The sequence below is a fragment of the Coregonus lavaretus genome, assembly GCF_964263955.1.
Source record: "Coregonus lavaretus genome assembly, chromosome: 14".
Taxonomy (NCBI): domain Eukaryota; kingdom Metazoa; phylum Chordata; class Actinopteri; order Salmoniformes; family Salmonidae; genus Coregonus; species Coregonus lavaretus.
In genome coordinates, this window is record NC_140001.1 from 38,959,292 (window position 1) to 38,976,674 (window position 17,383).

Below are 17,383 nucleotides of genomic sequence, written 5' to 3' on the forward strand. Positions count from 1 at the left end.
GACAAATTGAAAACCCTAGTCATTGGTGACTCCATTACCCGCAATATTAGACTTAAAATGAATAATCCAGCGATCATACACTGTTTACCAGGGGGCAGGGCTACCAACGTAAAGGCTAATCTGAAGATGGTGCTTGCTAAGGCTAAAACTGGCGAGTATAGAGAGCATAGGGATATTTCTATCCACGTCGGCACCAACGATGTTAGGATGAAACAGTCAGAGGTCACCAAGCGCAACATAGCTAAAGCGTATAAATCAGCTAGAAAGATGTGTCAGCATCGAGTAATTGTCTCTGGCCCCCTCCCAGTTATGGGGAGTGATGAGCTCTTCAGCAAAGTCTCACAACTCAATCGCTGGTTGAAAACTGTTTTCTGCCCCTGGGACTAACCCACAAACAGGACCAAACCTGGCCTGCTGAGGAGTGACGGACTCCATCCTAGCTGGAGGGGTGCTCTCATCTCATCTATGAACATAGACAGGGCTCTAACTCCTCTAGCTCCACAATGAGATAGGGCGCAGGCCAGGCAGCAGGCTGTTAGCCAGCCTGCCAGCTTAGTGGAGTCCGCCACTAGCACAGTCAGTGTAGTCAGCTCAGCTATCCCCATTGAGACCATGTCTGTGCCTCCATCTAGGTTGAGCAAAACAAAACATGGCAGTGTTTGCCTTAGCAATCTCACTGGAATAAAGACCTCCTCCATTCCTGTCATTATTGAAAGAGATTGTGATATCTCACGTCTCAAAATAGGGTTACTTAATGTTAGATCCCTCACTTCCAAGGCAGTCATAGTCAATGAACTAATCACTGATCATAATCATGATGTGAATGGCCTGACTGAAACATGGCTCAAGCCTGATGGATTTACTGTGTTAAATGAGGCCTCTCCTCCTGGTTACACTAGTGACCATATCCCCGTGCATCCCGCAAAGGTTGGAGGTGTAGTGCTAACATTTATGATAGCAAATTTAAATTTACACAAAAAAAATGACAGCATTTTCGTCTTTTGAGGTTTTAGTCATGAAATCTATGCAGCCTACTCAATCACTTTTTATAGCTACTGTTTACAGGCATCCTGGGCCATATACAGCATTCCTCATGGAGTTCCCTGAATTCCTATCGGACATTGTAGTCATGGCAGGTAATATTCAAATTTTTGGTGACTTTAATATTCACATGGAAAAGTCCACAGACCCACTCCAAAAGGCTTTTGGAGCCATCATCGACTCACTGGGTTGGGTTTTGTCCAACATGTCTCCAGACCAACTCATTGCCACAGATACCCTGGATCTAGTTTTGTCCCGTGGAATAAATATTGTGGATCTAACTGTTTTCCCTCATAACCCTGGACTATCGGACCACCATCTTTTTACATTTGCAATCGCAACAAATAATCTGCTCAGACCCCAACCAAGGATCTTCAAAAGCCATGCTATAAATTCTCGGACAACCCAAAGATTCCTAGATGCCCTTCCAGACTCCCTCCACCTACCCAAGGACGTCGGAGTACAAAAATCGGCTAACCACCTAACCGAGGATCTAAATTTAACCTTGCGTAATACCCTAGATGGAGTCGCACCCCTAAAAACAAAAAACATTTGTCACAAGAAATTTGCTCCCTGGTATCTAAAAATACCCGAGCCCTGAAGCAAGCTTCCAGAAAATTGGAATGGAAATGGCGCTCCACCAAACTGGAAGTCTTCCGACTAGCTTGGCAAGACAGTACCGTGCAATATCGAAGAGCCCTCACTGCTGCTTGATCATTCTATTTTTCCAACCTAATTGAGGAGAATAAGAACAATCCTAAATTTATTTTGGATACTGTCGCAAAGCTAACTACAAATCAGCATTCAACAAGAGAGGATAGCCTTCACTTCAGCAGTGATAAATTAATGAACTTCTTCGATGAAAAGATCACGATCATTAGAAAGCAAATTACGGACTCCTCTTTGAATCTGCGTATTTCTCCAAAGGTCAGTTGTCCTGAGTCTGCACAGAACTGCCAGGACCTAGGATCAACGGAGACACTCAAGTTTTTTTTATCCTGTATCTCTTGACACATTCATGAAAATAGTCATGGCCTCTAAACTGTAAAGCTGCATACTGGACCCTATTCCAACTAAACTACTGAAAGAGCTACTTCCTGTGCTTGGCCCTCCTATGTTGAACATAATAAATGGCTCCCTATCCACCAGATGTGTAGCAAACTCACTAAAAGTGGCAGTAATAAAGTCTCTCTTGACCGGGAAAATAAAAAAAACTATCGGCCTATATTGAATCTCCCATTCCTCTCAAGCATTTTAGAAAGAGCTGTTGCGCAGCAACTCACTGCCTTCCTGAAGACAGATAATGTATACGAAATGCTTCAGTCTGGTTTTAGACCCCATCATAGCACTGAGACTGCACTCGTGAAGGCGGTAAATTACCTTTTAATGGCGTCAGACCAAGGCTCTGCATCTGTCCTCATGGTCCTAGACCTTAGTGCTGCTTTTGACACCATCGATCACCACATTCTTTTGGAGAGATTAGAAACCCTAATTGGTCTACACGGGCAAGTTCTTGCCTGGTTTAGATCTTATCTGTCGGAACGATATCAGTTTGTCTCTGTGGATGGTTTGTAATCTGACAAATCAATTGTAAGTGTTCCTCAAGGTTCCGTTTTAGGACCTCTATTGTTTTCACTATATATTCTACCTCTTGGTGATGTCATTCGGAAACACAATGTAAACTTTCACTGCTATGCGGACGACACACAGCTGTACATTTCGATGAAATATGGTGAAGCCCCAAAATTGCCTACCCTGGAAGCCTGTGTTTCAGACATAAGGAAGTGGATGGCGGCACATCTGCTGTTGGATCTGACAATTAATCTTGATGGTTGAACAGTCGTCTCAAATAAAACTGTGAAGGACCTCGGCGTTACTCTGGACCATGATCTCTCTTTTGCCGAACATATCTTCGTAACATTGCAAAAATCAGAAACGTTTTGTCCAAAAATGATGCAGAAAAGCTTGCTTTTGTCACTTCTAGTTTAGACTACTGCAATGCTCTACTCTCCGGCTACCCGGATAAAGCACTAAATAAAATTCAGTTAGTGCTAAACACAGCGGCTAGAATCCTGACTGCTAGCCTCTCTACATTGGCTTCCTGTTAAGGCTAGGGCTGATTTAAGGTTTTACTGCTAACCTACAAAGCATTACATGGGCTTGCTCCTACCTATCTCTCCGATTTGGTCCTGCCGTACATACCTACACGTACGCTACGGTCACAAGACGCAGGACTCCTTATTGTCCCTAAAATTTCTAAGCAAACAGCTGGAGGCAGGGCTTTCTCCTATTGAGCTCAATTTTTATGGAATGGTCTGCATATCCATGTGAGAGACGCAGACTCGGTCTCGACCTTTAAGTCATTACTGAAGACTCATCTCTTCAGTAGGTCCTATGATTGAGTGTAGTCTGGCCCAGGGGTGCGAAGGTGAACGGCAAGGCACTGGAGCGACGAACCGCCCTTGCTGTCTCTGCCTGGCCGGCTCCCCTCTCGCCACTGGGATTCTCTGCCTCTGACCCTATTATGGGGGCTGAGTCACTGGCTTACTAGTGCTCTTCCATGCCGTCCCTAGGAGGGGTGCATCACTTGAGTGGGTTGAGTCACAGACGTGATCTTCCTGTCTGGTTTTGCGCCCCCTCGGGCTCGTGCAGTGGAGGAGATCTTCGTGGGCTATACTCAGCCTTGTCTCAGGGTTCGTGGTCTGTTGATATCCCTCTAGTGGTGTGGGGGCTGTGCTTTGGCAAAGTGGGTGGGGTTATATCCTGTCTGGTTGGCCCTGTCTGGGGGTATCGTCGGACGGGACCAAAGTGTCCCCGACCCACCCGTCTCAGTCTCCAGTATCTATGCTGCAATAGTCTATGTGCAGGGGGCTAGGGTCAGTCTGTTATATGTGGTGTAATTCTCCTGTCTTATCTAGTGTCCTGTGTGAATTTAAGTATGCTCCCTCTAATTCTCTCTCTCTCCCTCCCCTCCCGGAAGACCTGAGCCCTAGGATCATGCCTCAGGACTACCTGGCCTAATGACTCCTGGCTGTCCCCAGCCCACCTGGTTGTGCTGCTGTTCCAGTTTCAACTGATAAGAGCGTCTGCTAAATGACGTAAATGTAAAATGTAACTGATCTGCCTGCGCCTAGGGAACCCTGACCTGTTCACCGGACGTGCTACCTTGTCCCGAACCTGCTGTTTTCGACTCTCTCTCTCTCTCTCTACCGCACCTGCTGTCTCGACCTCTGAATGCTCGGCTATGAAAAGCCAACTGACATTTACTCCTGAGGTACTGACCTGTTGCATCCTCTACAACCACTAATTATTATTTGACCCTGCTGGTCATCTTTGAACGTTTGAACATCTTGAAGAACAATCTGGCATTAAATGGCCATGTCCTCTTATAATCTCCACCCAGCACAGCCAGAAGAGGACTGGCAACCTCTCAGAGACTGGTTCCTCTCTAGGTTTCTTCCTAGCTTCCTGCCTTTCTAGGGAGTTTTTCCTAGCCACGTGCTTCTACACCTGCATTGCTTGCTGTTTGGGGTTTTAAGCTGGGTTTCTGTATAGAACTTTGTGACATCTGCTGATGTAAAAAGGGCTTTATAAATACATTTGATTGATTGATTGACATAGGTTGTAATAATGCTTTATCTTCTGGCTAGGCTTCCCCAGTGATTTTACCCACGCACCAGTACTGGTATTTGAGTATTTTAAAATACACAGCCCAAAACAAATACTTTTATTTGAGTATTTGATGGTTATTTGTAAAAACCAAATAGTTTACCAAATAGTGTTTAAAACAACCTGGTTTAAATGCATGGGAGTGTATTTGAGTTAGTGTATTTTAGCATGTTCTAATATTTTCCATGTGTATTTCCAAATACATTCCAATATTCAACTACTTGTTTTTTCAAATAAAGGTTATCTGAATACTTGTTTTGAAATGTATTGAAAAGTTATTGAAATAACTGAAATAGTATTTGAACCCAGGTTTGAGCCTCCAGATTAATTAAAACTGTTAGTATAGCCATAGCATAGTCTTACTTTAACTGTACCTTGTCCACAAACCATCCTGCGGAAGAGCCTTTATTGTTGTGACCCAGGGTAATCTTCCTAATTTTGCCAAGGTGGGTAGCTTCTAAAGTGAACTTGTCCTCCGTGCCTTTCTCAAAGTTATCCTTCTTATTGTCCAGCCGCCTCTCACCTATGAAAAGAGTCAGACATAACACACAGAGCATGTTTGAGTACTATGGGCCCGAATCCTAAAATGTAAATCAGTAACCTACAAAATCTCACATTTTAGTTTCTCAATCACTCATAACTAACCATTAATATTACCTATTGTCTGGAACGAAACTCACCTGTGTCACCAAACTCTCCAAAGATGTTGATGAAGACATCAGCATCTGTTCCACTGCCTTTTACATCTGCTGTGAACACGCTCACTACATACTTATTATCTACCAGAGAAAAACACACGTTTGATTAACCATAATACAACTAAATCATATTGTAACTGGTTTTACACATATTAATTATGCAACAATCTCAGCCAAGGACCTTCCTCAGGCTGCATCCAACACAATCAAATCCAAGATGGCGGACATGGTACCTACATTTGGGCATGTCCATGGGGTCGAGGCTGCCCAGCAGGTCCCTGACAAACAGGTTGTCCCCCTCCACCTTACTGAGCCAGTTATTACAGGTGAAGTAGAACCTCATCTGAGGTCTGGTAATATCAGTCACCATCACTCTGTCCAAGAACCAGCTGGCATTCAGACCTGTGTTATCATGCTCTATCCTACAGGAGACATATCAATAAATAAATAAATTAACTAATTAATCAATGAAACATACAGTGCATTCGAAAAGTATTCAGACACCTTCCCTTTTTCCACATTTTGTTACGTTACAGCCTTATTCTAAAATTGATTAAATAAAAAAAAAATCCTCATCAATCTACACACAATACCCCATAATGACAAAGCCAAAACAGGTTTTTAGACATTTTTGCACATTTATAAAAAATGTAAAACAGAAAAACAGACCCTTTGCTATGAGACTAGAAATTGAGCTCAGGTGCATCCTGTTTCCATTGATCATCCTTGAGATGTTTCTACAACTTGATTGGAGTCCACCTGTGGTAAATTCAATTGATTGGACATGATTTGGAAAGGCAAACACCTGTCTATATAAGGTCCCACAGTTGACAGTGCATGTCAGAGCAAAAACCAAGCCATGAGGTTGAAGGAATTGTCCATAGAGCTCCGAGACAGGATTGTGTCGAGGCACAGATCTGGGGAAGGGTACCAAAAAATGTCTTCAGCATTGAAGGTCCCCAAGATCACAGTGGCCTCCATCATTCTTAAATGGAAGAAGTTTGGAACCACCAAGACTCTTCATAGAGCTGGCACATGACAGCCTGCTTGGAGTTTGCCAAAAGGCACCCAAAGGGAGAAACAATATTCTCTGGTCTGATGAAACCAAGATTTAACTCTTTGGCCTGAATGCCAAGCGTCACGTCTGGAGGAAACCTGGCACCATCCCTACGGTGAAGCATGGTGGTAGCAGCATCATGCTGTGGGGATGTTTTTCAGCGGCAGGGAAAGGGAGACTAGTCAGGATCGAGGGAAAGATGAAGGAGCAAAGTACAGAGAGATCCTTGATGAAAACCTGCTCTAGAGCGCTCAGGACCTCAGACTGGGGCGAAGGGTCACCTTCTTACAGGACAACGACCCTGAATGTCCTCGAGTGCCCCAGCCAGAGCCTGGACTTGAACCCGATCAAACATCTCTGGAGAGACCTGAAAATAACTGTGCAGCGACGCTCCCCATCCAACCTGACAGAGCTTGAGAGGATCTGCAGAGAAGAATGGGAGAAACTCCCCAAATACAGGTGTGCCAAGCTTGTAGCGTCATACCCAAGAAGACTCAAGGCTGTAATCACTGCCAAAGGTGCTTCAACAAAGTACTGAGTGAAGGGTCTGTATTCAGTTTTGTATTTTTTATTAATTTTTTGCTTTGTCATTATGGAGTATTGTATGTAGGTTAAAAACAATTTAATCCATTTTAGAATAAGGCTGTAATGTAACAAAATGTGGAAAAAGTCAAGGGGTCTGAATACTTTCCGAATGCACTGTATACACTGAGTCTACAAAAAATTAAGAACACCTGCTCTTTCCATGACATAGACTGACCAGGTGAATCCAGGTGAAAACTATGATCCCTTATTGATGTCACTTGTTAAATCCACTTCAATCAGCATAGATTAATGGGAGGAGACAGGTTAAAGAAGGATTTTTAAGCCTTGAGACAATTGAGACATGGATTGTGTATGTGTGCCATTCAGGTCCTCAACTGGCAGCTTCATTAAATAGTACCCGCAAAAACACCAGTCTCAACGTCAACAGTGAAGAGGCGACTCCGGGATGCTGACCCCTAGGCAGAGTTGCAAAGAAAAAGTCCAGTGTCTGTGTTCTTTTGCCCATCTTTAATCTTTTCTTTTTATTGGCTAGTCTGAGATATGGCTTTTTCTTTGCAACTCTGCCTAGAAGGTCAGCATCCCGGAGTTGCCACTTCACTGTTGACGTTGAGACTGGTGTTTTGCGGGTACTATTTAATGAAGCTGCCAGTTGAGTACCTGTGAGGCGCCTGTTTCTCAAACTAGACACTAATGTATTTTTCCTCTTGCTCAGTTGTGCACCGAGGCCTCCCACTCCTCTTTCTATTCTGGTTAGAGCCAGTTTGCGCTGTTCTGTGAAGGGAGTAGTACACAGCGTTGTACGAGATCTTCAGTTTCTTGGCAATTTCTCGCATGGAATAGCCTTCATTTCTCAGAACAAGAATAGACTGACAAGTTTCAGAAGAAAGTTCTTTGTTTCTGGCCATTGTGAGCCTGTAATCGAACCCACAATTGCTGATGCTCCAGAGACCCAACTCGTCTCAAGAAGGCCAGTTTTATTGCTTCTTTAATCAGCACAACAGTTTTCAGCTGTGCTAACATAATTGCAAAAGGGTTTTCTAATGATCAATTAGCCTTTTAAAATGATAAACTTGGATTAGCAAACACAACGTGCCATTGGAACACAGGACTGATGGTTGCTGATAATGGGCATCTGTACGCCTATGTAGATATTCCATTAAAAATCAGCCGTTTCCAGCTACAATAGCCATTTACAACATTAACAATGCCTACACTGTATTTCTGATCAATTTGATGTTATTTTAATGGGAGAAAAATTGCTTTTCTTTCGAAAACAAGGACATTTCTAAGTGACCCCAAACTTTTGAACGGTAGTGTATACTGTATCAAATTATACTAAATCCTGAAGGAAAGGTAAAAGTACTACAGTTCTCTAGAGCAGAGTTTCCCAAATGGTGGGTGATAGCAAGTCTCTATTAAGTTGCAACCTAAGTTAGGGTTTTGGCTAGAAATAATGGCTTTGTCTATTTGGTGGGTCACAAAAAATGTACAATTTCGAACCACTGCTCTACAGTAGTGTGGAAACTTTACATCTACACCCATGTCCAGTCATCTGTAAAGGCAGAGGAGCTGTCATACCGTATCTTCTTCAAAGGCCCAACGTTATGAGTTTTGATCCTAAAGATGTCTGTTTTGTTCTTCTCAAAGGCTGTTCTACTCCTGAAATGAGAATAGAAATAGGATATAAGGTATGAGTCTACACAGAAAATGTATAAAGAACTTCCCAACTCCTCGCTGTATTTTAAGGCTTTATGCATAATGCATCAACTGAAATTAAGGTAGTAGAGAATTATTATTGAACAAAAACAGGCATAATGTTATCAAGTAAGCATCCTTAAGTAAAACTTTGGAAATAATACCATTTAGACACACAATTGGGTCAAATTCCATTTAAATTCCAAAATATTGAATTTTCACACCCAACAAAAACACTGAATGCAACATAAGAAGCAGGAGAAACACATGACTAATCATATTACCAAACACACTTGTCTTGCTATGTTTTCCTTACATTTACCTTATAGAAATGTTTTGCTGTTCAAACCAAACCTCTTCAATAAGTATGAGCCATAGAGTACCACAGTATAAGTCATAGTACCCATAAAACCTAGCAGTCAAATAAGGAAATTATTCCAATTGTTTTTCCATCATACATTTTTCCCATAGGGGATTTTAGAAACACTTAAAATAAGGGCTGTGTTTCGTGTAGGCTTACCATGGCGTGACGTTTTGAAAACCGTGTAAATCTCTCTAGGATAAGGTGACTTTGATCAACATATTCGCCTGTGTTTACCTGGAAAAAATTAAATGTGAATTAGCTGCTAATGTGGCTATCATAAATAACTACAAATACCATGGTGATCTAGACGAGACTGCCGAACTGATGAAAAGGTAAGAATCTCTGGATTAACTATCTAATGTTAGCTAAATGTAGTAATTTATAAATTGGCTACATTTCTTTAAATTGACAATTCTGTGAACTGTCTTGTGCAAGTTTTACATTGACACTACCTATTTAGCAAAGGTTTCAATTAGAGATGATGTGCAGGGATTTGTACTCTTTCATGATGTCTACTTTGATGCTAATTAGCATTTTCGAATATGAGAATAAATAGAGCCGAATATATTGATAAAAGTCACCCTATCTGAGAGAGATTTATATGGTTATCGAAACGTCACGCCAGGGTAAGCCTACATGAAACACAGCCCTTATTTTAAGTGTTTCTAAAATCACCTTTGGGAAAAATGGTGTAAAAACTATTGGAACCATTTCCCTGTTTGACTACTAGATTTTATGGGTATTATGACACCTCCATTGTGGGGCTCTCTATTGGTTCAAAGTGCAATACATTTTTTCCTGTTTTTCACATCCAACTGCACAGTTCCAATGCCTGCATTTAAAACCAGGATATCTGTCCTGGCTGGGGTATACATTATACACAACATTCCATCCATCTCCTCTGCTAGAAACTGGTATGAAATGGAATGCATATCAAACTGATTTAGTACGCAACCAATGCATGATATTTGTGTAAGGAAATAGCTAAGCATTGTAGTATTTTTCCACCTGTAAAATATCTACCACGCCATGTATTTCTTATGTACCCCACATGACAGATCTGCTCAAAATACTTATGATGTATGTTCAACAATCAAGAACACAGGATAAAATGTGACCCATGACGGATATCCTTTTAACCCCGAAAAGTTAAAGAATACCACTGAAATACCTCTTTTCCGTGCTGTGAAATTGGAGATAAAAGGATAAAGAACAGGTGTTAAACCTCAAACTAGCAGAATCAATCAATATATGTTTTGCAATGTACTGTATGTCAGTGTAATAAGATGATTGGCTCTAATTAGATTACAGTGTATTGATTTATGTAGAGCTTTTCATGTTGTCTCAGTTAGGCTAACAAAATCAATGTTAATTAGATTAAAATACAATTGTTTATTTATTCAACGATCAAATTATACAGTGCCTTCGGAAAGTATTCAGACTCCTTGACTTTTTCCACATTTTGTTACGTTACAGCCTTATTCTAAAATAGATTAAATAAAACATTTTCCTTAGCAATCTACACACAATACCCCATAATGACAAAGCGAAAACAGGTTTTTAGATTATTTTGTAAATGTCTACTAAATTTAAAACAGAAATACCTTATTTACATAAGTATTCAGACCCTTTGCTATGAGACTCGAAATTGAGCTCAGGTGCATCCTGTTTCCATTGATAATCCTTGAGATGTTTCTACAACTTGATTGGAGTCCACCTGTGGTAAATTCAATTGATTGGACATGATTTGGAAAGGCACACACCTGTCTATATAAGGTCCCACAGTTGACAGTGCATGTCAGAGCAAAAACCAAGCCATGAGGTTGAAGGAATTGTCCGTAGAGCTCCGAGACAGGATTGTGTCGAGGCACAGATCTGGGGAAGGGTACCAAAAAATGTCTGCAGCATTGAAGGTCCCCAAGAACACAGTGGCCTCCATCATTCTTAAATGGAAGAAGTTTGGAACCACCAAGACTCTTCCTAGAGCTGGCCGCCCGGCCAAACTGAGCAATCGGGGGGGAAGGGCCTTGGTCAGGGAGATGACCAAGAACCCGATGGTCACTCTGACAGAGCTCCAGAGTTCCTTTGTGGAGATGGGAGAATCTTCCAGAAGGACAACCATCTCTGCAGCACTCCACCAATCAGGCCTTTATGGTAGAGTGGCCAGATGGAAGCCACTCCTCAGTAAAAGGCACATGACAGCCCGCTTGGAGTTTGCCAAAAGGCAGACCATGAGAAAAAAGATGCTCTGGTTTGATCAAACCAAGATTGAACTCTTTGGCCTGAATGCCAAGAGTCATGTATGGAGGAAACCTGGCACCATCCCTACGGTGAAGCATGGTGGTGGCAGCATCATGCTGTGGGGATGTTTTTCAGCGGCAGGGACTGGGAGACTAGTCAGGATCGAGGCAAACAGCAAAGTACAGAGAGATCCTTGATGAAATCCTGCTCCAGTGCGCTCAGGACCTCAGACTGGGGCGAAGGTTCACCTTTCAACAGGACAACGACACTAAGCACACAGCCAAGACAACGCAGGAGTGGCTTCGGGACAAGTCTCTGAATGACCTTGAGTGGCCCAGCCAGAGCCTGGACTTGAACCCGATCGAACATCTCTGGAGTAAATAGCAGAGCAGCAATGCTCCCCATCCAACCTGACAGAGCTTGAGAGGATCTGCAGAGAAGAATAGGAGAAACTCCCCAAATACAGGTGTGCCAAGCTTGTAGCATCATACCCAAGAAGACTCTAGGCTGTAATCACTGCCAAAGGTGCTTCAACAAAGTACTGAGTAAAGGGTCTGAATACTTATGTAAATGTTATATTTCAGTTTTAAATTTTTTTAATAAATTAGCAAACATTTCTAAAAACCTGTTTTTGCTTTGTCATTATGGGGTATTGTGTGTAGATTGATGAGGGGAAAAAAACAATTTAATAAATATTAAAATAAGGCTGTAACGTAACAAAATTTGGAAAACGTCAAGGGGTTTGAATACTTTCCGAAGGCACTGTATATAATATCTAAGACAGCCCACAAAGGGGACTCACTTGCTAGCCAGGTGCACCTTGGGAGTGATGCCATATTCCCCGAAGAGAGTGATAAACACATTGGCATCGGTGCCTGCCCCCCTCTCATCTCCAGTGATGGTCACCACCTCATACACTGCAGGGGTGTATGACATGGCAAAGAGAGAGTTAGAGGCACAGACAGACAGACAGACAGGCAGGCAGGCAGGCAGGCAGGCAGGCAGGCAGGCAGGCAGGCAGGCAGGCAGGCAGGCAGGCAGGCAGGCAGGCAGGCAGACAGACAGACAGACAGACAGACAGACAGACAGACAGACAGACAGACAGACAGACAGAGATATAGTGTGTGTGTAAGCTTGAGTGAGTGACTAAAACAGTACTGTAGAGTGAAAAATAAAGTAAGTCTACAACTAGTTGTAAGTATTCTAGGTAGACACCCAAAAAATTAATAGCATTGTGGGGTCCTTTTCATTAAGTTAAACAAGCCATTGTTATTGATAGGTATCATGTTACATTTGAGATACAGACATAGGCCTACCTCATACCTGTGAATACTTTAAGTGTTGTATTACCCAGACAATTAAGGTCAACAATGAAGCTATTACACCAGGAACCAGCAAAGATACAGCCATTGTATTAATCAAATGAAGTCAACCTATAAAGGGGGAGCTCATGCATTGAGAAATAGTTAAGCACTCAAATGTTTTCTGTGTGGTAGACCTATAACATTTCTGGCAATCACGCTTGAAGCTAGCCAGCCAATAATACTATGAGGTCTGTATTTTGTATGTTCTTCCATTGATTGTTTCTGTCCATTTATTACCGTTAAGTTTGATGCTGTGACCTGCTTCTGTCATATTATCTGTGTGTCACATTCTAGTTATACAATGTACAATATAATGTGTCATACCTTTCTTCTTGTGGTACTCATCCTCATAGTTCTCCATGGTATCTGGCTCATAGTTCCGTAGTTCATTCTCATAGATCTCCACGTAGTTCTCAACCAGTTTCTTCTTTTTGCCTTTGCCCTTTTTGGTGTCCTCATCACTGTCCCCCCCTGAGCCTTTCTTGACCTTTTTCTTCTTCTTTTTGCTATCCCCTTCTTCATCCCCCTGTTCGCGAGGTTGTTCCCCCTCTTTCTTGTCCTTTTTGGATTTTTTGTCGTCGTCTTTAGATTTTTTGTCCTTTGACCCCATGTCGTTCTCCTGGTGGTCTTTCTTCTTCTTGGTTCCCTTTCTGGTGGCCTCAATCACATCAGTGAGCCTCTCTGCTCTCTTTTTCTTGTTATTGATGGTATCACTGTGATCTTCATCATCTGTACTTTTAGACTCACTGCTTCTCACCTCATACTCCTCATCGCTGTCCTCCTTAGCTTTCTTCTTATTTTTCTTTAATTTTCCTTTGTTCTCCCCCTTTTTCTTGCTGCTCCTTACATCAGGCTCAGAGGTGTCAGAGTGGTACCCTTCTTCTGGAGCTTTTGATTTCTTCTTCTTCCCCCTGCCAGCTCCAGCATCCTCTGTGCCAGTGATCCTCTTACTTTTCGTCTTGGGCTCTGGCTCCTGATCCTCTGAGCTCTCGTCATCCACCTCTTCGGTTCCACCACTGCCCTTGGTGTTGTTTTTTTTCTTTTTCGGGGACATCTTTAATTTATTTACTACCTTGTAACTGTAACTGATTCCAGTGTGTACCGGTGAAACACGATTCAACTGACCTGTAGTGCCACCGTAGTGACCAGCCGGTGCCGGCAGGATGGGGCCAAAGCCATACAGACTCCTGGGTAGAGCAGACTGCAGGGTGGCTTGAGGAGGCTGGCGCAGCCCTCTCCTGCTGTAGTTCCCCACCTGAAACCGCAAAAGCCACTGAGCTCATATAAAATTACTACCACTGCTGGGTTGTCACCTGATCAGACGAGAAAGCCCCTGGAAAAATCGAGAACATGCCAGAAAATTATAACCCACATTAATCGCTGTTGTTTCTGTCTCTCGAGGCTAAATTGGCATCTGGCATGAATGGGTAATAATGTTATATCTAAAAATTTAAATAATTATACTTATAATACCATACATATTGTATTACAGTATTTCCTACTTAAATTGCAACTTACAATATTAATTTAGTGACGTTCCGTGCTAGTGATAGGAACACATTATTGGCTGCGCTTGTGTTGCTACAGCATACCGGTACGGACTGAATTTAGTGCAACACAAAACCCTTTTCCGGTCTCTATCGCGTGAACTTCGGCAAGAAGATGGTAAGCTTGGACGCAGTTTACACAGAAAATCTGAAATCATCTGCTTTAATGCATTTTCTCCCTTGTCATCTACATTATTGTTGTGAAGATGAAAGCAATGAAGTGTCACACACCCCAGTATTTCACGGGTTCCGTTTCATAATCCGTAGCTATCAACCCGATGAATTAACTGTAATGTAACAAGCACTTAACGTTAGTTAGCGAACCCAAACACAAGCTAGCTTCCAAATCATTCTCAAAATGAAAGCAAACTTATTTTTGGCCCCCATAAAATAAACGATTTTAAAGACTGTATTTATTAGCATGTCCTTATTTTCATCCTGTAAAAAAGCGAAAGCCATGTCTAGGTTTCACTGGTTTTCACTAACATGTTAGCCAGCCAACTAACTAACCTAGCTAGTAACGTTATGAAGTTGTTTGGCATTAACTATACTGTCCAATTGTTCATGCGTATCATACATGTTTTTATGTTTCCCAGACGAAGGGAACGTCGTCATTTGGTAAACGTCGCAACAAGACGCACGCCCTGTGTCGTCGGTGCGGCTCCAAGGCATACCACCTCCAGAAGTCCTCATGCGGAAAGTGTGGCTACCCCGAAAAGCGCAAGAGGAAGTGTGAGTGGCTCATACTGTTCTTGCATGTCTGGCAGGTGGTTTAGCTAGTTGTTATTGATCAATAAGTGCATCCAGTGGTGTGACCAATAGGGACTCATCAGCGAGGCTAGATGGATGGATTTATGCTGCAGGTCATCATGCCAGGAGTCTTACCTGAGTTCAACCTGTCAGAAGTTTTCTGTGATGCATAACGTTATGTCAAATAGAAAAGACGTTAGCACACGCAGCAGTGAATTTTTACACTTCCAGATTTGTTTTGGAAAGGTTTGGTCAAGCTGGCCTTGTCACATTTATGTCTGTCTGTTTAAAAGTTTTGCTCTTCATTGATTCTAACACGCTCATCCTTTCACCCTCATCCTTTCACCCGTGCAGATAACTGGAGTGCCAAGGCCAAGCGACGCAACACTACCGGGACTGGCCGTATCAGACACCTGAGGGTCGTCTACCGCAGGTTCAGGTGAGTCAAACATCCTCCCTGCAATGAATTTCAAGGCTGATTTGCAATTGTACATCAGATGCAGTCAGAAGGCAATGTTTCCCACAGAATTCAAAGAAGAGCTGTTCTTTAGGCAGGATTATGTACCTCCATTTCTCCATTGTTTGCTTGCATTTTTGTCTTTGACTGTGAGACTGGATTATACGTTTTGACTGTGCAGAGAAGCTCCTGATTTGCCCCCCTTTTCTGACCTGCAGAGTCACTTGAGACAGTGTCTGTCCTTACAGTAGGCCCTATGTAATGTAACAGGTGTGATATCACTAGCTAAGTTTGCCATGCTGGATTTGGTTGTTCTGCACAGATACATTTCAGTGCCGGGTTGAACCCTCAGTTTTGTTGATGTTGAGATAATATTAGGGGTTAATTGTTCTTTGATATACCAGGAGGTAGGTGGTGTTAGTTTTATTTGTTTTTGTTTGTTTAGTTAGTGACTGTTAGGTAAACTACTCGTCAAATGTGTTTTCTGCAATATAAACTGTAACTAGGCTGGCATGATTTGACAAGGCCATGGTAGTAAGAGACTTGAATGCTTGTTGACATCACATGATCACTGGAGATTTTTGATATCACCAAAGCCAAATTGGAAGGCATATTTCACTGTTCTTTTTTGCATGTTAACTGGCACGAACAGATATTGTTGCTATGTAGGTTGCTAGCGAAAGACCAGTCTCATATCACATACTCTGCTCTAAGATGTGATGTTAGATTAATTTCAGGTAGACTTAAGTAAGTAGCTATCACATTGTTCGTAGTGTTAACCCATACAGAAGTTGAACGTTCCAGAAAAGGGTATTTCTGTTATTTTGATCCGGACGACACTGGAGTTGTACACTGCTTTATAACACATCCTGTAGATTTTTAAGATGCAGAGTAGGCTTATATCAATTGAAAAGAAAGGAAAATACCCAAATACTCTTTTGCCGTGCCATCTTCCAAGTGGATGGTACATGTTGGGGGATGGATGGGGTTACCTTCTTCACAATGTAAAGCATTTGAGAGGCACTATATAAATGTAGTTTACAAATCATTGTCCTCCTTCCTCATTAACACATTTAGTATTTACATTTACGTCATTTAGCAGACGCTCTTCTCTTGTCTTTTCCAGGAATGGATTCCGTGAGGGAACTGTCCCTAAGCCTAAGAGAGCAGCAGTGGCTGCCTCCAGCTCTTCCTAGGCTCTGAGTCTGAAATAAAGTCATCATAAAACGACAACTTCATGGCCTCTCGTCCTCTTCTTTGGTCAGTTTTAAGTTATACAATGAAGATAAAAAAAAACCTTGAAACATTATCTCTAACAAGAACCCTAGCAGCAACCAGTAAGTGTTGGGATCAGTGGAGGCTGCTGAGGGGAGAACGGCTCATAATAATGTCCAGAGCAAATGGAATGGCATCAAACACCTGGAAACCATGTGTTTGATGTATTTGATACCATTCCACTGATTCCGCTCCAGTCATTACCACGAGCCTGTTCTCCCCAATTAAGGTGGCACCAACCTGTGGTTGGGATTCAGTTTTATCACTAAAACTTGTTTGAAGGAAGGTTTTTCCTGCAACCAGCAGAGGGACACATTTCTTCATGGTTGTTTCTAGAGGATCTGAAAAAATAATCTGAAATAACAGGGCTCTATTTTGCTGTGCGACCTGGAATTTTAATTCAGGAGCACTAGTGCGCCTAGAGAAATTAAGGATTCTAGCTTTAATATCTCAATTTAGGTGCACACGTGCTCCTTGTAAAAAAAGGTCAGCGTAGAGCCCTGAATAATCCACTATTTTATCCTCCAAAGTGGATGTGGCAGAAAAGGTTTAGGATTCTTTAGTCACAGTATTGTGATTTGACAAAAGAGACCTGGGGAGGGGGGAAAAGCATGTTTGAATAGATATTTAGCAGTTCTATAAATATATTTCCCACAACTCAAACTACTGGATGAGATGT

General features: G+C 42.2%; 2 protein-coding genes across 2 annotated transcripts in view; one reads left to right on the top strand and one right to left on the bottom strand.

The window, feature by feature from the left end:
• Positions 1-13,285, bottom strand: part of loxhd1b (lipoxygenase homology PLAT domains 1b) — a gene marked incomplete at its 5' end in the record, with an annotated part of 62,651 nt that extends 49,366 nt beyond the window's left edge. Inside the window, 7 exons of the mRNA XM_084176392.1 lie at positions 5,085-5,233; positions 5,391-5,489; positions 5,646-5,830; positions 8,590-8,670; positions 10,242-10,253; positions 12,114-12,228; positions 13,000-13,285. Of these exons, the coding sequence (XP_084032518.1) occupies positions 5,085-5,233; positions 5,391-5,489; positions 5,646-5,830; positions 8,590-8,670; positions 10,242-10,253; positions 12,114-12,228; positions 13,000-13,285 (927 nt within the window). The remainder of the gene's footprint in view (positions 1-5,084; positions 5,234-5,390; positions 5,490-5,645; positions 5,831-8,589; positions 8,671-10,241; positions 10,254-12,113; positions 12,229-12,999) is intronic.
• Positions 13,286-14,274: 989 nt separating this feature from the next.
• On the top strand, positions 14,275-16,662 carry LOC311141257 (large ribosomal subunit protein eL37). Its single transcript, XM_084176520.1, has 4 exons — positions 14,275-14,340; positions 14,819-14,954; positions 15,327-15,411; positions 16,556-16,662. Exons 1-4 carry the CDS (start codon positions 14,338-14,340, stop codon positions 16,623-16,625), a joined length of 294 nt encoding a protein of 97 aa, XP_084032646.1. The 5' UTR covers positions 14,275-14,337; the 3' UTR covers positions 16,626-16,662.
• Positions 16,663-17,383: the final 721 nt, after the last annotated feature.

Excerpts from the sequence above, each read along its gene's own strand:
- LOC311141257 (XM_084176520.1), top strand. Across the intron at positions 14,955-15,326 it reads CGAAAAGCGCAAGAGGAAGT|ATAACTGGAGTGCCAAGGCC; the intron begins GTGAGTGGCTCA and ends TCACCCGTGCAG. Across the intron at positions 15,412-16,555 it reads GTCGTCTACCGCAGGTTCAG|GAATGGATTCCGTGAGGGAA; the intron begins GTGAGTCAAACA and ends TGTCTTTTCCAG.